Source organism: Eretmochelys imbricata, chromosome 1 (genome assembly GCF_965152235.1).
Source record: "Eretmochelys imbricata isolate rEreImb1 chromosome 1, rEreImb1.hap1, whole genome shotgun sequence".
Taxonomy (NCBI): Eukaryota; Metazoa; Chordata; order Testudines; family Cheloniidae; genus Eretmochelys; species Eretmochelys imbricata.
The window spans coordinates 269,225,011-269,251,134 of NC_135572.1; the positions used below are offsets into that span (position 1 = coordinate 269,225,011).

The 26,124-nt window shown below is 50.4% G+C and overlaps 1 protein-coding gene across 3 annotated transcripts; it reads right to left on the reverse strand.

Annotated features, from left to right (window-relative positions):
• Positions 1 to 596: 596 nt before the first annotated feature.
• Positions 597 to 25,741, reverse strand: NAGA (alpha-N-acetylgalactosaminidase). 3 transcript variants are annotated; one of them, XR_013347622.1, is made up of 10 exons: positions 25,608 to 25,741; positions 15,580 to 15,757; positions 10,167 to 10,341; positions 9,719 to 9,896; positions 8,702 to 8,796; positions 7,578 to 7,739; positions 6,949 to 7,146; positions 6,193 to 6,336; positions 4,710 to 5,344; positions 597 to 4,630 (listed from the first exon to the last, which is right to left on the reverse strand). XR_013347622.1 is itself a non-coding variant. In XM_077830942.1 (9 exons), exons 2-9 carry the CDS (start codon positions 15,732 to 15,734, stop codon positions 5,162 to 5,164), a joined length of 1,290 nt encoding a protein of 429 aa, XP_077687068.1. In that variant the 5' UTR covers positions 15,735 to 15,757; positions 25,608 to 25,741; the 3' UTR covers positions 597 to 5,161. The 3 variants fall into 3 exon arrangements, 2 of the variants coding, with proteins under 2 accessions (XP_077687068.1, XP_077687078.1); XM_077830942.1 differs by having other exon boundaries at positions 597 to 5,344; XM_077830952.1 differs by having other exon boundaries at positions 597 to 5,344; positions 15,580 to 15,738; positions 25,608 to 25,684.
• Positions 25,742 to 26,124: the final 383 nt, after the last annotated feature.

Sequence of the window (26,124 nt, forward strand, 5' to 3'; positions counted from 1 at the left end):
CATCAGACTAGCACAGTGTCTTACCCAGACCCCGTGACATGTTTTCAGTGGTGGGCTTGACCCTATTACCTTGGTTTGCAATGCCGTGTGAGGAGAGGAGGAAAAGTAAGAGGCTCTTGGCAAAAGTGTGACAGCAGCCAGCTGTTGCCTGCAGCCAGGTTGGTTGGCTCAGTAGTATATACTGAGTCCTCTGTCTAATGGGAAGGAGAAAATTTTAAGCCTTTCTTTGAGCTTGCAGCAGGAGCTGTTAGGATGGACAGGGCCACTCTCTCCGCTGTCCTCTGGTGGGCTGCTCCAACTCCCAGTATGCATCTAGTGAAGAGGTGAAAGGAGTCCAAAGCTGGCACCAGCCTCCTTAAAACTCTGGTGAGTGACATCTGTGTGTGGGGGTGGTGAGAGAGACAACTCTTGCTCTGGGAATGTTTTCTGGCCAGTAACAGTCATCAGAAGAATTGCACTGTTTATATAGGCCCTACACAGACTGAGTGAGGACAGAAAGTAAGTCCATACATCATAACTTGACTTGCTAGATTTTCTTTGTGGGGCCAGGTTAAAAGGAAGATCGAACAGTGACTCTTACACAGGAAGAGAAAATCTTAAGTTCGTTGTTTTTATTGTAGACAAAGTTACAGGTTTGAGAGAGGACTTTTCATTACAAAACACTGATTGATTGCAGCAGTGAAGCCTGAGTCCTCATTAAGAATTAACCTGGCCCCATAATCACTTTCAAAGGAGGCCCTACTCTGCATCAGCTCACCCTCTTTAATGTATACAGCTCTAGTTCCTAGCATAGGTGATAACCCCCGTGCTAGCTGGTAACATATTTTATGCTGCTTAGTCAGCCAGGAGTTCCAGTAAAACACAGATCTATGACACATCTCTAGCTAAAATAAAACAGAGCTAGAACCTACTGCCCTGCCTACAGTGCTCAAGTGCAATCAGTCTTTCATTTATTTTAATTGGAAAGCAATGTTTAGAGTTCTCTTCACCAGCACCTGGCTGATTCTGCAAAGCCTGTACCACTCCCTACAGTCAGTGCTGGGGGTGGGGTGGGGGGGAGGGGAAACTGTGCAGCGACTGCAGAATGTCTGTCCTACAGCAGGTGTCTAGCCCTTTTCCTTGCAGAGGAAGCCTTGAAAACATAAACAAGATTATCAGCTTGTTGAAGTGGAAAGGAACAAGCAGCTGGCTTCTACTTCTGCCCTGGTGGGGACCTTGTAGAGATTCTCCTGAGCTCCTCAGGCCAGTCCTGCAGCTTGTAGTGCACTAATAAAAAGACTCCTGTGGTTCTGTCCAAAATGGCCAAGGCCAGCTTTTTTTAAGCATGGGTATCTCATATTGTATCAACAGTACAGCCTACTGCAGTGTGACAGGTGTTACTTATCAGAGTCCTACGTAGGTTGCTATATGGGAGAGCAGTGGGCAGCCATTTGCTGGTGTCACTTGGTGCATGCAAAAGCCTGGCTTAGAGCCCTGTTGCAAAGTCCCCTCATCCACCAGTTAACATCAGCTATGCCACACATTCCTCCAAACCTTATGCTGCAGTCTGTCCCATTTATCCAGCCTAGAGGGTGCCTAGTGTTCTGAAACATTCTTCTTCCTGAGTGAGGAGCTAAGCCTATACTACTCCTGGTGGAATTCTGCATCACTGCACATGTGCAGAATTCATCTCCCCTGCAGATTTGCTTCTCTGTAGAAAAATGACTTCTGATGGGGAAGTAAAGGAAAACTGCAAGAGTGGTCACACCCCTCTCTGGCAACACAGGCAGGTTGGTGCAGGCACCCAGAGCAGCTGGTAGAGACATAAATTACTGCCAGGAGGGGAGGGGAGCTGGGCAGGTATGTGTGAGAGAGAGAGAGAGACACACACTCTGTCCCTCTCGCTTGCTATTGCAGTATGCTGGGCATGGAGGGGTGGGCCTTCAGGGTGTTCTTGAGGAGCAGAACATAGCAGCCTTCCTACTTAGTGAATTCCCCCTGGAGTATAAAACAGGTGTAAAAGTTTTAAGGCTCCTTCACATTGCCAGAGTGCTGTAAAGGACAGTATGGCCTTATAAATGCTCATGTGTTTTAGTGATTAGAACTGGTCTAAATTTTTGGACTGAAAAAATGTGCTCCATGAACTGTTTGCTACAGACCTTCCTGGGGTGGTCAGTAGCCCATATCCCCAGCCCTCACTTGCTTGTCAGGTGCCTCTGATGTAACACTGAGCACATGGCTGCATATATTGGTTGACTAATAACTGGAAATAAAGGGTCAAACCTAGCGACATTACTATAAGGCAAGGGGGTTTGGGGATTTCCTCCAATGCTACTTACTCCCCTTCTCCAGCCATTGTAGTGTAGTTTAAATAAGTGACCTAAATAATTGAAGCTAGTATGATTACATTATTTTGACAAATAAAATATGCTGAATTTTGAAAAATTTTAATATTGGGTGCAGAATTTTTAATTGGTGCAGAATTCTCCCAGACTAGCCCTTCCCCCAGCCCTTGACCTGTCAGTTTGGGCCCAGCAGGGATGAAGAAGCTAGTGGAATGTTGTAACTGGAAGGAAAATAGCCTATCAACGTTCCTCTTCTGCCCATACACACGTGTTATTCAAACATTAATTCTCTAGCACAACATAGTATCACACATAGGGACAGGGTTCCCTTTCAGACAATGGAGTGCAGCCAGCTGTGGCCTGAGGCCCATAATGCAAGTGACAGGCACCTAACGCAGTCCCCTGGCAGTGTATTAATGGTAAAAGGCTATTGGTCGTGGAAACTTATAAATATGTACACAGCTGCCTTTCCCTGAGAAATCCTGGAATGTTGGGCAGCTTGAGAAGGAAGGGAGCCTGTCCCCATCCAGCAGGAACAACCAGCTCAGCTGCTGGACAGGCTAGTGCTAACATGAGGCAATTCTCCCCTGGACAAGATGGTGGGGGCACAAGTGGTTCTGAGCCCCAGTCAGGCAGTGACCCAGACACTACACTGCTGCTTTCTCTGCTGTGTACATTGAGCAGTAGTGTTTTTCTAAGGCCGCTAAGGCATAAATCAATAGAGAACACTGTAAATCTCCACCCTGTGAATTAACTGAAGAGGCAGGCTGGGTGAGCAGGAGCCAGGCAGTCCTGTTTAATTTCTGCTCTGCCATTGATTTATTGTATAGCCTCCCTGTGCCTCAATATTGGGCAATACTAAGGCTCACCCAAGCTCAGATTCTGGGATGAGCCAGCTCCTATTTGTAGGGCACTTGGAAGATGGTAAGTGCTAAAAATGACTAATAATCTTCATGTGGTACTGAGTGGTACTGTCCCCAATTTACAGATGGGGAAACTAAAGCTTGGTCTATACCCGTGGTCCCCAACTGATCTACCATTGTGGGCCACATATGCAGCTCTCTGGGTGTTACAATGGCCGCATCCACACAACATAGATACTACCTGTGTGGCTGTGAGGATGTCACATAGGCCGCAGCTGTGTGTTGATTGGGTCTTGGGTTGAGAACCGCTGGTCTACGCTTTAAAAATTAGATCAACCTAGCTCCATGGGTCAGGGCTGTGACAAATTATACACCCTGAGCACAGCAGTTAGGTTGGTCTAGCCCCTGCTGTTGACATTGACCTAGCCACCCGCTTCTTGGAGAGGTGGGATTGACAACTCTAATGGAAAAGCCCCACCCATCAGTGCAGGAAGTGTCTACACAAGGGTGCTGCAGCCCCATAAGTGTGCCACTGTAGCAGGGGTAGTGCAGAGGCAACTTTAGCAACTGCTGGGGTATGTGCAGAGGCAACACTGAAATTCAGGAGTTTCTAACGCCCAGGGCCCTGCCCTGGCTACCGGACAATGCTGCCTCCTGCAGGTGTTAATGCTTTCACAACTGGCAGGGGGTGAGTTCAGCTGCCGGAAGTTGTCATTCTAAGCGAAGGAAATGGTAGAAACAGCCCCGTCCCTATAAATTATGGTGCCCTATGCAGCCAGAGCACCTGCTCCCCCGGGGGGTCCGGCCCTCCAGAGGGAGGGGGACGCCCACACTCAAGGGCTGCAGAACGACAGAGGCAGGAGCTGTGGGGGGCCCCACATGGAGCCCAGGGGATTAGGGGGGGCCTGGCACCCACAGCAGGAAGCTGGGGGGCCTGGCACCCGCAGCAGGAAGCAGGATGACCCAGCCCCAGTCGTGAGGGGTTGGAGAAAAGACTGTCCCCTGGCCGCACTCACCAGTAGTGGGAAGTGGAGCGACCCAGCCCCAACCTGTTCCACTCTCGCCGCCCCAGCTCCCAGCCATGTCGCTTGTGGGAGGGGAAAGGACCGCCCCCCACACTCACTGGCAGTGGGAAGCGGAGTGATGCAGCTGGGAGCTGGTGGAGTGGAGCGGGTTGGGGCCGGGTTGCTCCGCTTCCTGCCGTTGCCGGAGAGTCCGGGGTCAGGCCCGACCCCTGCTTCCAGCGCGGGGGGGGAAGGCGTGGAATAGGGGTGGGCCCAGGGTGGAGCAGGGGGAAAGAGAATGGGGTGGAGGGAGTTGTCCCAGGCCCCACACCCCCCAGGGATGGCCCTGCCCCTTGCAGTGGGCACAGCCCGTGAGTGGGCCAGCTGGGGAATAGGGCTGGCTGTCGGAGCTGGTGCTGCCGCGTATGCACGCAGCTGCCTAGGGCACCATAAAATTTGGAGCAATTTGGTGCCCCACATTTCATGGTGCCCTATGCAGCTGCGTATTCTGCATATGCCTAGGGACGATCTTGGGTAGAAAAGTTCCCCCGCATGGAACATGTGATTGCCAGTATAGCACCTCCAGGGAGACTCACTCCTCATGACAGGTACAGCAGGGGTCAGATCGAAGGCCTTACTGCAAATCTAGGGGAAATGACCTCTTCACTGAGCTGCGATACTACATGGAGCTCCTCTAGCAAGTGTTCAATGAGCGAGAGTTAGCAATTGCTCACAGTGACTGCGTTCTGCACTTGTCTGGCACCATCAAGGGAAGGGTCTCAAAGCACTTTACAATCAGTAATGAATTACCTACCTCCCAGGCGTGAGGTGAGGGTTAACAGTTCTCCCTGGTTGACAGAGAGGAAAACTAAGGCACAAAGCGGGTAAATGTAGATCATTAGGAGTCGCTCCTGGCCAGAGAGCAACATGTACCCACAGCTGGCCCCCCATCCTCTTCCTCCGATTGGTTTCACAGTGCAAATGGGTGGAAGCCCTTCCCCTGGGGGTGCTGTCTGACAAAGTCCAAGGGTTGATCCACGTACATTGTGGGATAGAGGTACCACATGACTACTCCCGAGGGGTTGACGATGACAGTGAAGTTCTCTCCAGCCTTCAGGCCGCTGATGATCCCGCCACTGTACACATCCTGTGCCTGGAAGAGACATGGTTGTTACCAGCATTTCCATGATGCCTCTCATCCCAAAAGTATGTAAAAACCCCATTTACTTCCAAGGCAGATGAGAGATCCCAGTAAGCGTAGCCCGCTCTGGCAGGCCGAATAAGCAGGGCACAGTAAGGCTACACAACAAGGGCAAACTACTGGATCCAACCCCAAGAGATTTTGATCAGAGGCTGCAGGAGTGGGAACGGCTCCATTGAAAATACCCAGAGTCAGAATGTGCCTAAGAAACCAAAGGCACAGGATAACCCTCCCCCATCACCTCCTAGAAATCTCTCCTCCACACACTCATGTAACCCACTTTAGTCCGTGAGAGCCACGAGGACCACAGCCTAACTGCAAGCACACCATCGAAGTCCCAGAGCCAGGCTAGTCAGTGTTTTGGTACAGTCACTCGCCACCCCATCCCCTCCTTCCCCATCTTGGAGTAAGAATAGGGGCAGGAGCTTTGTAGGTGTTTCCCCACCCCCACAATGTGTAGGGCCCAGTTGCCCGCATTCAGGACTGCAGCATTCAGAGTGCAGCCTAATCCCTGGCATGACTATGCCAGGGGAGGGAATAAATCCCAGCCCCAGCGCGTGTAGGTAACTGGGTGTGTGGACTTGGCTTGTGGTCTCCAACAGTACTACATGTTGTGTGAGGCTGAGGGTGGGGAGACAGGACAAACACTACGTTCAGGGGCAGAGAGTAGGAGGGGGACTCTGAACCCCAAAGCATCGTGCGTGAACATGGGGGCGGGGCTCCCCGCTCTGCGGAGATAAGTGGCCTGCACGGCAGGGGCATTGGCATGGGACCGGACCTGCTGTGTTTTCCCTGCTCACCTCGTACACGGCACTGGCGGAGAAGTTGAGCTTGCTGAGGGAGATGGTGTAGCGGTATGGCATGTCTGTCCGCCGGCTGAGGAAGACCAGGGCACTGGCTGAGTGGGAAAGCGGACGCAGGAACACCTCGATCTGAGACTTCTCCTAGGGAAGCACAGGGGGAGCAGAAAGAGGGAGTCTAGGTGCATCTCCAGCTTCTCTGCACCTCTCTCTGCAGCTGCCACCCGCTCCCCCAAACGCTCATCAGCTCTTGGGGTGGCTCAGGAACCTGCCCTGGCAGGGGCCTAGAAGCAGCACAGATCAAGTCTCTCTGTTGGGCTCGAGGGGACCAGCCAGACACTGATACACCAGGCATCGGCAGGAGGGAGTGAACTCGGGTAGTTTAGTGGCTGCCCTACCCACCGGTGGGCCCAGAGCACCAAGATTAACTCTTTCCAAACCAACAGACAAGGGCGGGCATTGGAGGTCAAACCAAGCAGCCAAGTCCAGTGGGGTGCAAATGGAGGAGAGTAATACTAGAGCTGTTTAACAAGCGCGTCTTAGTTCAAGCGTTCCCGGGGGCACCTCCCCTCCGCCTGTGGAGGCCTCCCCAATATTATACTAACCCTGTAAATCCCCAGCTAACCATAGCCATTCCCAGGCTCGGGTCACCTTCTCCCCTGACGCCCAGCTAGGCCCTCTCAACAGCTATTCCCCCATCTACTTCCCTCTCCTGGGCCCTCATGCTATCAGGTTCCCACATGCTCCCTTCTGTACCCTAAGGACTCTGCGTCCCTGGATTCCCAAGGGGTCCTGGTTGATTTTGATCATCAGTCGGTTCTGCAGGATCTCCCTGGAGCTGCGGGAGAGGGTGCGGAGGTCCGTGGACATGAAGAGCGGGGCAGCCAGCACCGTCCATAAGGCCATCTGGGATCGGGACTGTTCATAGCTGAGGCCAAAGTTTCCAATGATCAGCTGTGGCACAGACGGGGAGGGCGGAGAGGGAGAGAGAGGAAGAGCAGAAGGGAGGGCGGGGTACACATTAGTAAGACAACTGCTGCTCTCAGTGGCAGGACCCAGCCCACTGGCATCCTGGCAAGCCCTTTCCCTCCCCCGCGGGTGGAGCATGCCCAGCTAACACAGTCATAAAGGTGCCCATTCCCATCTGTGCTTAGTGATGTTAAATATGCATTAATTAAAATACTAACACATTTAAACCCCCACTTTGCCCCTAATCTAGACAGGGCCTTTCAGGGTGGATGAGGGATGTGGCATACGGCTTAGGTAGCTCTGGCAGCCTACAGACCTGTATGGTGTGCCACGGGCTAACGAATTCCTGCCAATTCTCCACCCTGCTTCTAGACAAGAAATCCCTGGAGACCCTCCCCTCCACAGCACAAAGTTACCATGTCTGGGTCATTCCAGTGGCCAGGGCCGGCCACCGGCTGCAGCACATCCTGATTTGCTGAAAACCAGTCCACGATGGAGAGGATGCTGTTCCAGGAGTCCTGAATGTCACCATAGTTACGCCAGAGGTTACAGATGTTCGCCAGGAGGGTGTAGTTCACCTGGAAGAGAACAAGGTGTACGGCGGGGGAGGGAGAGGAGCTCAGGTGAATGGGAGAGGGGGGATGTGCCCACAGCACTATGGGATGCACCTTTGTTATGGGGAGGGGGGAAAAATACCACCCCTCCCCTCAGCCCCACTGTATGTATCATTGCTAGTTCAGAAGCCACCGGTGAGACTCAGTAGGAACGCTGGGCTCAGTTCTGAGAGCCTCAGGGCCCAAAAGGTGTTGATAGATGTGAGGGAATTCAGAGAAGTGCAACACCAAGCAACTAAGGGGCAAGGTGCCTCATTTGTGGGAAAAGTCGTACAGCCTGGCTAACCAGCTAGAGGTAACTGGGGGAAGACACAATGACCATCCACGAGTACACTTGAAGGGTGTAAGCAATAAGGAGGGGGCGGAGAGGAATTGATCAGGGTGATCCAAAGGCCTAGAGTGCAGGCGAGGGTGGAATGAGAGTGTGCCAAGGTAAAACTCATGCTCCACTATGGAGGAGTCTCCCAGAGGAGTTGGTGGAAGGCCAATCACTGGAGACATTCAAAACTGGACAACACTCTGAAGAATAGATGGGTAGGGAATGATCCTGGGTTGGTTGGGATATGGATGGACAAGAGGTGTCCTACAGGCCTCTTTTCCATATTTAACTTCAGTGATTCTCCTGTAGACATCACCACTTTTCAGGAGTGTCCTTTTACATTAACAACATGGCCCGAAGACTGGTACCACTGTCCTTCCTCCTGCACCCCGACCTGGCATCCTTCCACATGGATCCACAGCCTGTCTGACGGCTCACGGTCCCTTTGGGAGATCAGTGCCCACAAGCCAATCATAGCAACTGGGGTGGAGGAGGGGTAGGAAAGGAAGGCATTAGGAATTCATACAACGCTCCCCCCAGGACAGTCAGTGCAGGATGTTTAGAGGAAAATCAAAGGAACCCCAGGATCTGCCAGGGTGAGCCTTACCTTGGGTGGAAGCCCTCCCCGATAGGCTGGCCAGCTGCAGGAATAGGCAATGGGGCGGCCTGTTGCATTCAAGGCCATTGCCATTTTAGGGTAGCCTGTGAGAGACAAGAAATCCAATTGGTCAAGGAAATGGCTGGCATTGACCAGGGGGAAAACAGCAGCCCTTTCTGGAATGATCACTCAGATGAACCTAGTTACATGGATTTTGAATGGGCTATTTTAAGAGACACACAAGTGGAAAGAAAGGGGCTCAGGGATTGGGGGGGCGCGGAGGGGAGAGGCCAATAACAGAAGCTGCCTTCCTTAAGAAATCAAATATTTGAGGGCTTCTTCACCCATACTCAGATCCTGAGGCCGAAACCTATCCCCCCCCCCCCCCACACACACACTATCAGCACTGCCAAACCACCAGGTCGCGCACCAAAACACAGACCCATCAGACAAGCCACTCTCTGGCCACCAATGGGATTTCTGCAGAGAAAAAGCTCTGCCTTATGGCCAGTAAGGACAACCTCCCCCCCACCACAACATCCTATGCACATGTAAGTTCATCTCTGAAGGTTCTGTAGCCCCACTGTAAAGCAGGTATCTTGGCTACCTTCTAAAATCCCAGCTAGGGACCAAGCTCGGAGGTGAAGATCCAGAATGGGAGGCACAAGGACACGACATGGGTTTGTGCCCATTAGCAGAGGGATTCTCAGCCTTTTACCAAGCCACAGTCCCATGTTCAGCCATTTCTGCACACCCCTCTTGAAACACGCCACCAGTGTCCTCAGAGACTGCCCCATGGGAAGCACCGTGAGCATCAATGCAATGAGTTATGGAGATGGTGAATAGGAATCAAGATGGCAGCCCCATTCCCCTGATATGTGCAGGAGCCCCCATCTGGGGTGGCCCACAGGCTGCGAGAGCCTCTGCTTTAGCATAAAGAAAAAATGTCTTCTCAGTTTCTCTGACACCAAGGACAGTAACAGTGGCGTGGCTCCAAGTTCACACAGCCCAGGAGACAGTCTTTACCCTGGGCCTGCTCTTCTTCTGATGAGTAGCAGCCATCCAGCTTCAGCATGTCCACGCCCCACTCCGCGAAGGTCAGGGCATCCTGTTCGACCCGGTCCAGCGTGGTGCCTGGGTAGCCACTGCATGTGTAAGTGCCCATGTCTCCATAGATGCCCAACTTCAGCCCCCGGGAGTGCGCCTGTGCAAAGGACAGGGCTGTGAGAGAGAGCCTGAAAATCCCTGGCTGCCACTCGGGGCAGGTGTGTGTTTGGGGGGGGGAACGTGTCAGAGTGGACAGTGCTTTAGCATCTCTCACTGCTCTACAATGTCACCTCTCATCTCTCAGGGCACAGACCTCATGCCTCAAGGCCACGAGATGTGATGTGACTGAAATACCAAGAAATACCACCCTGCTCCCCATCCCCTTCCCTCTCTGGATCCTGTCTTTACACGAAAAGAATCAGCTCACGTAATCCGCCAAGGCTTTGATCCCACTGGGAAACCGCTCGGGATCCGGGATCAGTTGCCCCTTTGCGTCCCGCTTCTTCGCCATCCAGCAATCATCTATGTTCACATACACATAGCCCAGCTCCTTCCAGCCATCATCCGCTAGACAATCTATCATGTCAACAAAAAGCTTCTCGCTGCCTCGGGGATGGGGGGAGAGAGAGAGAGAGAGAGAACAGGCTCAGAGCAGGCAGAGGTAACAAAACAAATAAACCCATTATTAACAACAACACTTAGCACCTGCTCCTCTTTATCCCCAAAGGCTACTACAAAAACCATTGAGTCATTGAACCTTTAACCAAGACAGAAAAGACCTTTTAGGTTCCATCTTCCCCTGTCACTGTCAGTGCAGGGGTCTGGTCTCCACAGCAGAATCTCAAAGTCTTTGTCCAGCCCCGTTTTAAAGGACTCCAGCAATGTCCACTTCCCCTGGGAGTCTATTCCCTTCTCTACCAGATCTCATCAATAGGAAATGTTTCCCGTTATTCCTCCTTGTAGCTCTCGGAGTCTGACCAATTGTAAGGCATTTATCTGCCCCCCGTGACTGCAGTAGCTGAGCCCCTCACCACGTGGAATGCATTTATCCTCACCGCACCCCTGTGAGATAGGAAAGTGCTGTTATCCCCCTTTGGAAGATGGGGCAATGGAGTCTATGGGGAGCAGCGAAATGAACCTGGGGCTCCCAGGTCCCAGGCTAGTGCTGTAACCACTGAACCATCCTCCCTCTTTCCTCACCTTGCTGTTTACACCCTCCAGGCATTTGTCAACAGTAGCTAGATCCCGCCCCTCAGTCCCCAAGTGGCCTGTGCAAACCAATGCATTTTGTCCATTCGCTCTCTCCTTTCAAGTCACCCCCTCCAACCCCAGCAGCAGTTTTGTTCTTTAAATTCTCTCCAGTTTCTCAATCTCGCTCCGTTACCGAGGTCCCAGAACAGAACATGGAATCGTTGGTGGGGACCTCACGAGGCCTGTACGGAGATGGTCTAGCCCCCTCCCTCGTTGGCCATGTGACCCCCACCTGGAGTTTGTCAGCTCCTGGGCTCCAGACTGAGCCTCGGGGGGCCCCACCAAAACGGCTACAACTCATATTGCTGTCAAATTGCTGTCATATTGCTCACCCCATTCCCGGCCCGCTTGGAGCTAGGAGAGGGGGCAGAAGGAGTTAGAAACCCCTACCAGGGACAACAGGGACTTGGGAGGCTTCTGCATGAGGTGATCTGGGCCTGGACAGACAGGAGAGAGACAGCGAGTGCGGATCAGGGAGTCGTCATTGAACTCCCACTTCTCTGAAACTCTAGTTGCATGGATTGGGCAGCTCCAGCATTGCAGGGACCGGCGTCCAGGGAGAGATCAATCCAACCCTGCACATGCTGCCAAGAGGCAGTCGAGACCAGGAGGATTCCAGGCCAGGGAAGAGCAGGCCTGGACAGAGTCTGGAGAGCACCCTGTCCCGCCCAGGGATGAGGAAAAAAAAAACCATGAAGGTGACTTTTATTGAAGTCAGTCAATCCCACAGTGCTGCAACACTCCATCTCAGGACACACAACCTCAGCCTAGTATCTTCCTTGGGAAGACAGAGTTGGAGGAGTGTGAGAGTGTTTGGAGGTGGGGACATGGCTTATTTATCCATGTTTATCAATTAGTTAACTTTAACCCTTTCCTTCTCCAAATCCTAGCTTCCTGTTCCTAATAAATCCCCCTTTTATTATGCAAAAAGAAGAGTACTTGTGGCACCTTAGAGACTAACAAATTTATTAGAGCATGAGCTTTTGTGAGCTACAGCTCACTTCATCGGATGCATACAGTGGAAAATATTGTGCAGAGATTTTATATACACAGAGAACATGAAACAATGGGTGTTACCATACAGACTGGAACAAGAGTGACCAGGAAAGGTGAGCTATTACCAGCAGGAGAGCGGGAGTGTGTGTGGAAGGAATCTTTTGTAGTGATAATCAAGGTGGGACATTTCCAGCACTAAAAGTGGCAATTCTTCAACAAAAAAACTTCAAAAACAGACTCCAAGAATAGACTGCTGAATTGGAATTAATTTGTAAACTGGATACAATTAATTTAGGCTTGAATAAAGACTGGGAGTGGATGGGTCATTACACAAAGTAAAACTATTTCCCCTTGTGTATTTCCCCTCCTACTGTTCTTGAAAAGTGCTGGAAATGGCCCACCTTGATCATCACTACAAAAGATCCCATCCTCCCCCCCCCCTCCCCCCTCCCCCCCCCGCTGGTAATAGCTTACCTTTCCTGGTCACTCTTATGCTCAAATAAATTGGTTAGTCTCTAAGGTGCCACAAGTACTCCTTTTCTTTTTATGGATACAGACTAACATGGCTGCTACTCTGAAACCTTTGTTATGCAGTTATTTTTGGTGTGCCATTCCTTTGCTGGGATTTGTTTTATTTACTCTATTGTCCCCTGTGTACTGGGCTTTCCACCCCTTGCCAGCTGGTAGTATGGTCACTGATTTCTCAGGGGCTGGCCCCCCCCGTGTACCTGGCACAGCAAGGAGTCACTCAAGTGGAGACATCAGGAAGTAAAAAGCCAGGCGATGCAAAGAGAATGGACAAGCTCCAAATATTGGTGGGAGAAGAAAGGGCAGGGGAGGCTTTGTCCACCCCTCAGGAGGAGTGGTTACAGTTATGATATGTATTACAGTAGCATCCAGAGACCCCAAGCAGGACCAGCACCGCAGAGTGCTGGGAGGTGGTGACCATGCAGAATAGCTTGGCATCTGAGATGAGCTGCTGTAAGGGGTGTCACAGAACGACCACAGGGCGGGACGGAGGTTGTGCAAGAGTCACAGTGATAGGAACATATGATTATATAGACTAGCTAAGTGGAAAAAAAAATACATAGAGCGGGCTCATTCATATTCTGTGTAAATCAGCAATCCCTGCTTGGCACCCATGCTGTGAGGTCTCTGCATATTCTGCTCCAGAGCCTGAGTCCTTTTGCAACCAGGCCACACAGCAAGATCCTCCTCCTCCACCTTCCCCGACTGTCAGCAGGATCAAAGAGCGAGGAGCGGAGCCAGGGAAATGGCTGCTTGATCATTTTACAGGGTCAAGACAAGGGACCGGCTGACAATGTTTCAGACCTCAGGCTGGTGCTACAAAGACCAAAGGGCATTCTGCTTTAAGCACAGTACTTCTTGGTGGCCTCATCACAGAAACAAGCAGCATCCTGATTCCCCACAGCGTGGGGGCCCCAGTGTGTTTCTGCTGCGGGAGAGAGAGGAAACATTGTCCCTCCCCTTCAAAAAAAGTGTCTTGTTTCTATGGGAGGTGTTGAAAGATCTGCTGGGATTCCATACACCGGACAGGAGATTCCCAAATTAGATCTGACATTTCCATGAATAAGAACAGCAAATGCAGAGACACCAGCTGGAGTACAATTAAGAGGGATGTCAACCCTTTGGCTTCAGGTCACACGTGGAGCACCCCATCCCTCCTGTAAGGATAAGGCCTATGTCTGCAGCCATATTGTAAGGCCTAAAGCCGAAGGCCTTCGTCTGCAGCCAGATTAAAAGAGCAGCCAAGCAGCAGCAATTAGCTGAAAAGCAGGAAGTCACATCCTCACATTCCATCTAAATTACATTAAAACAATGTAATATCGGGCTGTTAAGAAGGCGATCCTGTCCTATGGCACCCACTATCACCAGATAAAGAAACAGATCTTAAGATGGTTAAAAAAAACAAACTTAGTTTGATAGCATCCTATTTGTCAAGAAATCACTTATCAATGGTTGTGAAATCCTCATTTTTTTAACTTTTTTTTTTTAATGGTTTTGTCATTATGGTCCCCACTTCCCTATTGTTTATCTGTATGGTCTCTATGTGGTTCTTTAATTGTTTCTGTCTGTTACATAATTAATTTTGCTGGTTGTACATTAAGGTGGTGGGGTAGAATTGGTCAAAGAATTTTGTTAAACTATGTTAGGATTGGTTAGTAAAAGTTTAGTATAATGATTGGTTAAGGTATAGCTAAAAAGAACTCAAATTTCACTATATAACCTGGGATCCAAAAGGAAGTTCTTTGGGAACTACTCCAGGACACAGCCCCAAAGATCAGAGCTGCCAGACCTCAACACTCTCCCAATGACTCTGTGCAGAAACTGGAGTCCCCCAGATGGACCTGATCCTGACTGGCCATCAAGAAAAGTTCATCAGTCTTATTGAGAGTGGTGGGCACTGTATGTTTAACATGTGCATTCTGTTTTTGGTGACTGTTAATAAACAGAAGTTATGTAGTATATTACTGTGTAAGGCTCTTTCACTGGTAAAAGGTCCTGCAGAAGTAGTATACACCCGAAGCCCTACGTATTGGGAAAGGGTGTGGGTACTTAAATTGACCAGGTTAGTTACACCCTGAGCCCTACAAAGTGGGTATGGGTGGCTTTGAGCCCTACAAATTGGGTAAGGATAGGTGCTTTTCACCTGGAGCCCTATGGACTGGGAAAAGGTGAGGTACCCTAATGTGTGCAGGTAACACTCCCCCCAGCTGCAGCCAGGAAGAAGTGTCCCTCCAGGATGCCATATTGCACAATTAAGCATGTGATGACAATTTAAGTCTTCCTCTGAAGCAGGAGATGTTGGTGCTGCTAACAGTGGGAGACAGATGAGATGGACCAGTGTACCGACCAAGTGCGGCAATTTCAATGGCTTTCACAATGTTTTAAAATGACTCTTCATGGCACGGAGATGTGATGGTGCAGGGGTTAGTGATCTTTGCCTCACTTCTGACTTGAGTCACGAGTGAAATGAGTCTGGTTCTCTCACCTCAGATCCTCCTGAGCAGGATGCAATGGCACAACCTAGCTCCTGCTTCTCTGCAGCCTCCTCCGCCACTCCCCCAAATGTCTCTGCTCCAACCCCATACCTACCACCCAAGCCTTTTATCTCCCCCAGCTGGCAAAGGGGTGGTGGGGGCAAGGGTGGGGGACTCATGACTGGTGAGTGAGGGGTGGGGAGGAGATAGGGCATGGAAGGGACGGACTCTGACCGAGGTGTCTCTGAATGGTGGGGAGGAGATGAAGTGGAGGGGGATGCTGGCGCTGCTTGGGGTGTCCCTGAGTGAGGTGAGAAGGGACACTGACTCAGCCCAAGGTTCAGAGTTTCCCCTCTGCCTTTGCTCTCCAAAGCACTGAAATCAAACACTGTTCAAACAGAGCACTACAAAAAGGTGATGCTTTAGCCCTTGACACACAGAGGGGAAGCATGGGAACTCCTCATGGTGCCCTCAGCTGCAGGGCGAGCCAAAAGTGGGGGTAGTTTGCCCTTTCACCTTCCTTTCTCTCCTCACCCCTCGTCATCTGCACACAGCACTTCCGGACGCAGCCCCTGGCGTTGCCTTACTCACCTGATGCAGTTGTCAGGGTCCGTCTTGCAGTCAGTGTTGCAGCGAAACCTCTCCCACGCCAGCCAGCCCATCGGGGGCACCCGCATGAGCCCATTCTCCAGAGCCAGGGCACAGGCCACTAGGGCTAGGCCAGAGACAAAGGCTGCCAACTTCATTAATCTGGAGCGAGGGATAAATGCTGATAAGAGAGAGACAAAAACCCTTCAGTGGAAAGAGCCCTCTCCTGCCTCAGAAATCAATGGGGTCCACTCGGGGGATTCGCCCACCGCAGTGGGTCATCCAGAGGGTCACAGGGCTCCGCCCACCCATCCACCACACACAGACTGACAGTGGGGAGGAATATGATGCGATATGGCATGTCCAGCCCACTCCCCCAACCCAGCTCTATGCAAATCATGGCCCTTTGTTATCAGCTTCAGGCCACCCCAGCAGACCTAACTGTGTAGGGTTCTACAGTGGCTCTAGTTGTTAGTCATCCTTCTCTGCCTTTGTTTACCTCAGAGGGAAGGTTGTATCATCCACTCATTATGGTGTTAGGGTTCCTTCCCTAGCCCCACTTCCTCTTCCCTCCAGTCCAGCTGCCTGAGAGTGTTTTCACTGTTTTCACTGCATTCCCCCACAAACCCCATCTCCTGTACAGCAATCTGTGAGTAACCCAGAGCGCTGACTGTAATTCTGCATGTTACTACACCACCTGCACCCCAGCATCCCACCTCTATGGCCTCATAATATTCTACGTGTACCCCACTACGCCACCACATACTGTGCAGGGCCCTGCACCCCCAAAGAACCAGAGTAAGATACTTGCATCCTGCCCCACACATCCTTCAAAGCACCACAGTGTCAGGTCCTCCTCTCAGTGACTCATTCCGGTTTGCACAGAAATCCTCCTGCATTCACTCCATTACACCCCACACATTCCAGTCTGCCATAGCAAAATGGCTCAGTCCAACACCATGCCTGCCCCCCCAAGCATCTCCGTGATGACAGCTGCACCCCAAAGCACCACTGAATCCTACCCAGTATACTCCAGTGCCATCATCCACTAGCAATGGCCCAGAGCACTCCGATGTCCTGAACGTACACTCGCCGCCAGCCCTGTAGTTCAGCAACACACCCTCCCAATATGCTCTCTGAGCTGGACCATTGGCATGGGCTCTCAAGCACAGTATTCAAAACAGAGTCCACAAGCCCAGGTCCCACAGACCCGGGTTTACAATGCAGTGCTCATGTAACTGGGGGTTGGGGGGGCCTGTGTGGGGATTTCAGGCAGCACACGCTGTGGTTGGCTACTCAGGTTGTTACAGAACCAGAGACAACTACAGAGCCAGTCTGTGTCCAGCAGCCCCAGTAAAGAAGCCCACTTTGTGCTCATTCCGATGAGCTCTGTCCTGGGAGATACTCCAGACAGGAGCAGAGAGGGGAAACACTTCCCAATAGATCACACTGGGAATCTGGATGGGTGAAGTGCATTTAGCTACATCCATTTACTTGGCAGCCCCAGTTCTTCCTGGTTTGGTTTGATTTTTCTAGTCTTTCTTCCTCACTTCTGCCTTAGGAGACCTTCTATAATAGGTTGAATGGAAGAAATGTATTTGCTTTGGCTTGCACTGTGTTCATAGTCAGATCCTGCTGCTTATCTACACAGTATCTCCCAACTGTATCCTTCCCTCTCCATTCCCACTGCCAAAGTATTAGTCCGATGAAGTGAGCTGTAGCTCACGAAAGCTTATGCTCAAATAAATTTGTGAGTCTCTAAGGTGCCACAAGTACTCCTTTTCTTTTGCTCCTGCTCTAGTAATCCCTGCCTTGGCCACAGCACCTTCCTCCTCTTTAGCCATCCCCTGCTTCCTCCCTCCGGTCCATTTAACACTTCGCTGCCGGGATAGTCTTCCTTTCCTTCTGCTGGCCCCAAGTCCCTCCCCTCTTCTTGAATCTGCACTGATTTCCCCTCACTTTCCACTTACAGCTCAAATGTCTCCTTGCTCCCCAATCTCTCCAGAGCCTCTGACTCCACTTTTGCTCATTTTTTGTTCCTACGCAACCTGCCCTGCACGCTACGCTCCAGTCATTCTTCCCTCCTGACTGTTCCCTTTGGGGGTGCTGACACTCAGAGCTGAACAGAGGGTTTTGGGAGGCCTGGGGTAAAATCTGAAACTGAGGCCCTCCCTTTGGAAAAAAAAAATGACCACTGAAGGGCAGTGCAGGGGTTCGGGGCAGGTTGGAGGGGAGTCCACCCCGCACTCATCCCACAGCAGTGGTTCAGCTCCTGTCCCATGGGGTTAGGCCCAGCTCCCCGCTCTGGGCATTGTGACCTGGCACATGGGATCACCGCACCACTCAGGTTTGGCCCTCATGTTGGAGGGCCCACCAGGCCAAATTCCATGAGTGGCACTGCAGCCCCCTGGTCAGGTCTCAATGCCACTCAGTTTGGGGGGCCCTCTCAAACAGGCTCTTGGGGTAAACCGCTCTTCTCTGGGTGGCCCTGTCAAAACTAGGCCTTTTCCTAAATATTTCCAGGGCTGCTCTCACTGGTGGAGCTACAATGGCAGTAGTGCTGATGGGAACACTAGTACAGACAGGCTGCCAGCCTTCTAACTCCGTTCTGAGCACATCTACACAACACAGTGCTTCACTCACAGGAAGAAGTTCTAAAGGGCTTGCATCAGGCGTATACATGTGGTTATGGTTAGAAAAAGTGCAATGTTGTCAGCTTGCGCAATTTTACTGTGACTCTTGGAATATCTGGTGCTTTCCTTAAAGCCCCAGCTCCTGGAGTCATGTGATGATGTGAGATGCTCAGCTTTTATTTAAAAACAAACAAACAAACCCTACTGTTTCTAACCTTCATGGTTGTGGAGAAAAGCTTGAGAACGTGACCCCTAAATGCTACATCCCCCAAAGACAGAAAGAACCCCAAAGGTATTACTTTTTTAAAAATTTCTCGATTTAAGCCAATCACATGATTTTGAGGGCCTACCTCATGATTTTGAATACTTGGGATTGATTGTGAACATACATGATTGTGTAAAAATGGTCTTTATCATCTGCTCCCTGTGGATCTTCTACCCGTCCATTTAAGTTAGTGACAAAGACAAATTTCAGGTGCTATTTGCCAGGAGTCAGAAGTGGGGATACAATGTAAAGCAAAGCAGCAGCCTGGCACTGCTGGGGAATACCTCTAGCCTAGAGGGCCTCTCTGGCCAACCCAGAGCTGGCTCTGCACCTCTGCAGGGGCTTTCCTACACCCCAGATATTTACCAGTTACCACAAGGCCCACAAGCACCGTGAGATTCAGGGCACAAAGTAAGACAGTCCCAAGGGCTGCTTAACCTACATGAGGGGCTGAACCAGTCCCCAGCAGCTCCAGAATAGGGCAGGGTCCAGCTGCCCCCCCTTGCACTGGATTCTCCAGGAATGACTCGGAGCCTGTGTTTTCAATTCAAGGGCACTGCTATGAGTACAACTAGGGGAACATCCATCCCACCAGGGGCAGCTCGGTAAGGTGCTGGAAAAAGAAGAATGGCCAAGCAGTCATACTAGAGGGTCGCACACTTCCCTGCTCATGTAGCCAATCTGTGTGTGTAATCCAAGTGCTAACGAAGGCCCAGCTGGGGAGGGGCTGACTGAAGTGAAGTGGAGGGCAAGGGGCCCAGCTGGAGTGGGGGACTGAGCGGCCTCACTAGGGGAGGGAAGGGCTGGAGTGATGAAGGGGCCCAGCTGAGTTTACAACTCAGCCTACATAAGGAACGAGGTGTGTGACTGACCTGGTCTGTTCTACATGCAGGCAGCAGCTTACCAGAGGGCACCAGAGCTTCCTCTGCCTGCAGTACCAAATGGGAGTTCTGTGGGCCTGATTTCAGTGGAAATGAGGCTTTCCTGGTTTTCACCCAGCTCACTAGGGTTCTACCCCTCAATACCTAGAATATTCCCCTAAATTTTGGAATTGGTCTGGTGCAGTTCTCAAAAGTGACAGAGAAATGCTGTCGAGTGGAGTGTAGTGCCTTGCTTTGCTTGCCCAACTAGAAAGAGGAACTAGGTCTAAACAAAAGAAAAGGAGTACTTGTGGCACCTTAGAGACTAACAAATTTAGTCTAAATAGTACAGAAAGGAGAAGCTGTGGCCGAGGTCTGGGCAGCTGCCTCTAGGCTTCCCCTTTCTGTTTAACAAGATGTAAAATTAGTCTGGAGATTAGGAATCAAATCTTGAAGTGGTCACAAAGTCACAGACACACACAGACAGCAGGGAGATTACAGTTGTACTGAATTTAGCTGTACAGACTGTCTGTTTGCTTTTTTGTAACTTTAGCTGCAGACACCAGGGCAACAGACACATTATAGATATCTCGATAAATAGGACAGAATCAAGCATGGCAGGTCTCATTACTCCCTGAGGAGATGGGTCCATATTATGAAAACCTCATTCACTTCAGTTCTAGTCATCACTGGGGAGGCCTCAGCTGGAGTACCGTGTCCATCTCTGGGTGCCACACTTTAGGAAAGCTGTGAACAAACTGAAGAGCATCCAGAAGAGAGCAACAAAAATGATAAACGGTTTAGAAGACCTGAACTATGAGGGAAAGTTATAAAAACTGGGCAAGTTTAATTTGAGAAAAGAAGACTGAGCAGGCACCCGATAACAGTCTTCAAATATTAAGGGCTATTAGAAAGAGGATGGTGATCAAATGTTCTCCCCATTCACTGAAGGGAGGACAAGAAGTAACAGGATTAATCTGCAGCAAGAGAGATTTAGATTAGGAAAAACTTTTTAACTGAAAGGACAGTTAAACTCTGCAATAAGCTTCCCAGGGAGGTTGTGGAATCCCCATCATTGGAGGTGTTTAAGAACAGGTTGGACAGATACCAGTCATCAGGGATGGTCTAGGTCAGTGATTCTCAAACTTTTGTACTGGTGACCCCTTTCACACAGCAAGCCTCCGAGTGCGACCCCCACCTTTATAAATTAAAAACACTTTTTTATATATTTAACACCATTATAAACATTAAAAGAAAAGGAGGACTTGTGGCACCTTAGAGACTAACAAATTTATTTGAGCATAAGCTTTCGTGAGCTATAGCTCACTTCATCGGATGCATTTCAGTGGAAAATACAGTGGGGAGATTTTATATACACAGAGAACATGAAACAATGGGTGTTACCATACACACTGTAACAAGAGTGATCAGGTAAGGTGAGCTATTACCAGTAGGAGAGTGGGGGGAGAAAAAACCTTTTGTAGTGATAATCAAAGTGGGCCATTTCCTGCAGTTGACAAGAACGTCTGAGGAACAGTGGGGGGGTGTGTGGGAGGGGGATAAACATGGGGAAATAGTTTTACTTTGTGTAATGACCCATCCACTCCCAGTCTCTATTCAAGCCTAAGTTAATTGTATCCAGTTTGCAAATTAATTCCAATTCAGCAGTCTCTCATTGGAGTCTGGTTTTTGAAGTTTTTTTGTTGAAGAATTGCCACTTTTAGGTCTGTAATCGAGTGACCAGAGAGATTGAAGTGTTCTCCGACTGGTTTATGAATGTCATAATTCTTCACGTCTGATTTGTGTCCATTTATTCTTTTATGTAGAGACTGTCCAGTTTGACCAATGTACATGGCAGAGGGGCATTGCTGGCACATGATGTCATATATCACATTGATAGATGTGCAGGTGAACGAGCCTCTGATAGTGTGGCTGATGTGATTAGGCCCTATGATGGTGTCCCCTGAATAGATATGTGGACACAGTTGGCAACGGGCTTTGTTGCAAGGATAGGTTCCTGGGTTAGTGGTTCTGTTGTGTGGTGTGTGGTTGCTAGTGAGTATTCACTTCAGGTTGGGGGGCTGTCCGTAAGCAAGGACTGGCCTGTCTCCCAAGATCTGTGAGAGTGATGGGTCATCCTTCAGGATAGGTTGTAGATCCTTGATGATGCGTTGGAGAGGTTTTAGTTGGGGGCTGAAGGTGATGGCTAGTGGCGTTCTGTTATTTTCTTTGTTGGGCCTGTTCTGTAGTAGGTGACTTCTGGGTACTCTTCTGGCTCTGTCAATCTGTTTCTTCACTTCAGCAGGTGGGTATTGTAGTTGTAAAAATGCTTGATAGAGATCTTGTAGGTGTTTGTCTCTGTCTGAGGGGTTGGAGCAAATGCGGGTTGTATCGTAGAGCTTGGCTGTCGACAATGGATTGTGTGGTGTGGTCTGGATGCAAGCTGGAGGCATGTAGGTAGGAATAGCGGTCAGTAGGTTTCCGGTGTAGGGTGGTGTTTATGTGACCATCGCTTATTAGCATCGTAGCGTCCAGGAAGTGGATCTCTTGTGTGGACTGGTCCAGGCTGAGGTTGATGGTGGGATAGAAATTGTTGAAATCATGGTGGAATTCCTCAAGGGCTTCTTTTCCATGGGTCCAGATGATGAAGATGTCATCAATGCAGTGCAAGTAGAGAAGGGGCATTAGGGGACGAGAGCTGAGTCAGCTCTAAAGTGTTGTTCTAAGTCAGCCATAAAAATGTTGGCATACTGTGGGGCCATGCGGGTACCCATAGCAGTGCCGCTGATTTGAAGGTATACATTGTCCCCAAATGTGAAATAGTTATGGGTGAGGACAAAGTCACAAAATTCAGCCACCAGGTTTGCCATGATATTATTGGGGATACTGTTCCTGACGGCTTGTAGTCCATCTTTGCGTGGAATGTTGGTGTAGAGGGCTTCTACATCCATAGTGGCCAGGATGGTGTTTTCAGGAAGATCACCGATGGATTGAAGTTTCCTCAGGAAGTCAGTGGTGTCTCGAAGATAGCTGGGAGTGCTGGTAGCGTAGGGCCTGAGGAGGGAGTCTACATAGCCAGACAATCCTGCTGTCAGGGTGCCGATGCCTGAGATGATGGGGCACCCAGGATTTCCAGGTTTATGGATCTTGGGTAGCAGATACAATACCCCTGGTCGGGGTTGCAGGGGTGTGTCTGTGCGGATTTGTTCTTGTGCTTTTTCAGGGAGTTTCTTGAGCAAATGGTGTAGTTTCTTTTGGTATGCAAAGCGGGGTTTGGGGTGGAGCCTGACAGCTCACGACCCCCCCAATGTAATACCCTCACGACCCCTTGAGGGGTCCCAACCCCCAGGTTGAGAACCCCTGATCTAGGTGTACTTGGCCCTGCCTCAGTGCAGGGGGCTGGATTAGATGACCTCTCCAGCCCTACATTTCTAGGATTCCATTACTGTTTCTGCACAGGAGGGCCCACATGGACTAAAACAGCAGGGGAAGGGATGCTCCTTGACAGGACCAAGTTGTACTGCCAGAGTTGTGTAGAGAAATCTAGGACAAAAACAACAAGCAGTGGTAGTGCAACGCAGGTCAGGAGTCAGGTGCAGCTGCAATCTGTGTGGTGTAAATTGGCATTAATGAAAGGTGAACAGTAGCTAATCTGAATCCAGTGCATATAAAGCAATATGTTTCCTTTGCAAAAAAATTGGGCCCTTTTATACGGGGCCAGATTGTAACCATTTCACCAAACTGACTGGGCTGGTCCCAGCAGAGAAATACCTATCTTTTGACCTGCCACAATCAGAGCACCCACCTGCAGGTTACCCACCACTGGGCAAGTACTTTCAGGCTCTCAAGGTCACAAACTCCTCCCAAAACGTGAAGGAGAAAATGATTTATACCATACCGAGATGCTGGGCTCACACTGAATGCTAAAGAAAAGTGGTGTGTAGGCAGCTGCATTTGTCCAGACAATAAAAAGAAGAGAAGCAGAACTCTTCTGCGGTCTGTGGCAGGAGCACAGGACCGACTGGAAACATGTCTCTAACTTCTGCCACTGACATGCTGTGTGATCTTGGGCAAGTCTGTCGGGCCCAGCTCCTCTGGCATCACTTTCCCCATCTCTAAACTGGGACAATAACCTCTCACAGGGGGTTGTGATGCTCACTGCGTTAACGTTTCTCTAGTGCTTTGAGACCTTCAAAGGGAAGGCACCACAGAAGTGCCAAGTGTTATTTTTTAATCAATAAAGGGGACGAGTTAAAGAAAGCACTGGGACGTGGCCTGTTCTAAAAGCTCAGGATCATCTTCTAGCTTTGATCTGTGCACAGAACTTCAAAGGATATCACAAGATGATCATGGAGATGCTGAATGTGCCCCCTAAATTCTTTAATACAGCTGAAAGTTCATAACACACTGCTCCTTCCTAGGGGCCCCAGTCCAACACCAGGGAAATCAACAGGAGCCTTTCCCTTGACTTTAATGGGCACTGGATTTTGCACTTTCCCCTAAGATAAAATTGGAAAAGATCCTCGGAGATCAGAGAAGGTTGAGGCCCCCACCTTGGGGAAACAGTAATAATCTAAACATACTTACAATGAAGGAATAAGCAGCTCAGAGACCTGGGGAATGGGGACATGGAGTCTTTAACTTTCAGTTTATTTGTCCGAAACCACCCCCAGGTCAGTAGCGACTGAAAGTTGTTACCATCTGATGGCTTTGCGTGGAGCGTTGGAGGGTCTAAGTCTAGTTCCTACTAGGACAGATTGCTCACATTGCAAATAATCACCTACACAACTTGCAGTCTCCACAGAGGTCAAGAATTAACCAGGTCTAGAGTCGAGTGAACTATTCATTATGAACAACATAGCTAATGAATTTGATCCTGGTTTCAGAAATTATCCATGATTTTGACTCATCTTTGTTATTCATAATTGTCCAATGAACATATGCTAGCCTATAGGGTGATTGTGAATTATTCATTTCAGTTATTCATAATTCAGGGAGTGTTACTGGTTCCCCAAGTCACACGGGACTGTTTATGCTCCCCAACTCAAAGACCAAAACTTTAATAACAAAATTCCTGCTCCACCACAGACTTCCTGTGTGACCTTGGGCAAGTCACTTGGTCTCTGTGCATCCATTCCCCATCCATACAATGGGGATGCTAGCACTTCCCTACCTCATGTACATTAAAGATGGTGAGAGACTCAGCTACTTCGATGACAGGGGCCATATAAAGAGGGTGAACACTCCTGACACCAGCTATGATCCCCCTTGTCTACATCTGAATTCGGGGGTTCACATTAGGAGCAGCTGTTCCTCAACTTTGTGCAAACAAAAACCCATTCCAAAAATGTTAACAAACAAAGAGCCAGGCAGGGGATAGGCTGAGAGGAGAAAGCAATCCAGGGCTGTTTGTGAATCATTTTCTCTCCAATCACTCAGTGCTAGATCACAGAAACTAGGTTATTTTTTTCATCTTTAGGGCTGGCCCTGCCATGAAGTACATTAATGCAGAAAGCTGGTTCAAGTGCATATGTGGAGCCTTCACACTACTGCTGCACTGTACCTACTCTGCAGCTAAGCAGAGCGCTCTGCTCTCCTGTGCTAGTCAACTGGCACTCTTCGCCAGGGAAACAAAAGAAAATCTGAATGGCAGGATAGCATTATTGCACCTTATCAACTGAAAAAGAGCAGTCTCTGGATAGGAATTGACCGTAAAACAACTCCAGTCTCAGACGGGGTGGCACACTGCACGGAGCATGCTAATGGAGTAGTCTGCACCTAGGAACCCAGTTCAACCCCATCAACCACGGGAAACTAAGCGCCTGGAAAGAAGCACATGCACATGGCTGAGCTCTGGGTTCACGGAGATGGGAAGCTGCAGAACTAGCAACCCGAAGTCCGCAGCGCCTCATCCTTCAGGATCCCAAGGCACTTTTAAGTAGGGTGACCAGATGTCCCGATTTTATAGGGACAGTGCCGATTTTTGAGTCTTTTTCTTATGTAGGCTCCTATTACCCCCCACCCCCTGTCCCGATTTTGCACATTTGCTGCCTGGGCACCCCACTTTTAAGACGGTAGGGCTAGAGCCCCACGCAGCCGCCTTGGGAGCGAAGGAACAAGCAGCAATGATCGGCCCTTCCCCCCCGGCTGGCAGGACCTGTCCGGTTCTTTAGCCTCCGCCACTCCTTGGAGGCACCTGTGGCCTGCAGAGCGCCAGCCATGAGCCCCAGCGCGGAGCCTGCCCGGGCCCTCCCCGCCCGCCGGCTCACTTACCGGGGCGGAGGCGGGCGGTCCGGGCGCGGGGAGCCGCTGCGGCTGCTGCAACTCAACTGATCCTTCCAGCCTCGCCAGGGGAGAGAGGGCGGGCGGGCAATCACGTGACCACCCGCCGCTGATCACCTGACCAGCCAGTGGGGTGACTGAGGAAGGCTGGGCGTTCAGATCGCCAGCGGGCCGGAGCCCTGCTGGACTCCCGCGCTCTGGGCTCCCGCCGCGGCCGCTCCCGGTGTGGGTGGGGAGCAAAGACGCCCGCTTCCCGGAACCGAGGACGGGGACAGAAGAACAACGCCCTCCCCATAACCCTCCCCTTCCCGATTCTGCATTGTGGGGCTTCAGGCTGCACGATCGTCATAACCTTGAGAGAGCAGCCTGGCGGGCGGGGTTGCTGAGCCTGTGATCAGTGGCAGGGAAGAAAGGTGTTTTGTCACCCCGAAAGATGACGATATAAAAGGGATTCAGCCTACATTTTCCCTTAGATTTTGGATTCAGTTTGGTGCGTTTCTCTGCTCTG

What these genes read in the sequence shown, in the direction of transcription:
- NAGA (XM_077830942.1), bottom strand. Translation starts at nt 15,734, where the DNA reads ATGAAGTTGGCAGCCTTTGTCTCTGGCCTAGCCCTAGTGGCCTGTGCC. An exon ending in GGGGAGGGCTTCCACCCAAG is followed by an intron (nt 7,740 to 8,701) that starts GTAAGGCTCACC and finishes GTTCTCTTCCAG; the next exon opens with GTGAACTACACCCTCCTGGC. An exon ending in CCGCCAGTGCCGTGTACGAG is followed by an intron (nt 5,345 to 6,192) that starts GTGAGCAGGGAA and finishes TGTCTCTTCCAG; the next exon opens with GCACAGGATGTGTACAGTGG.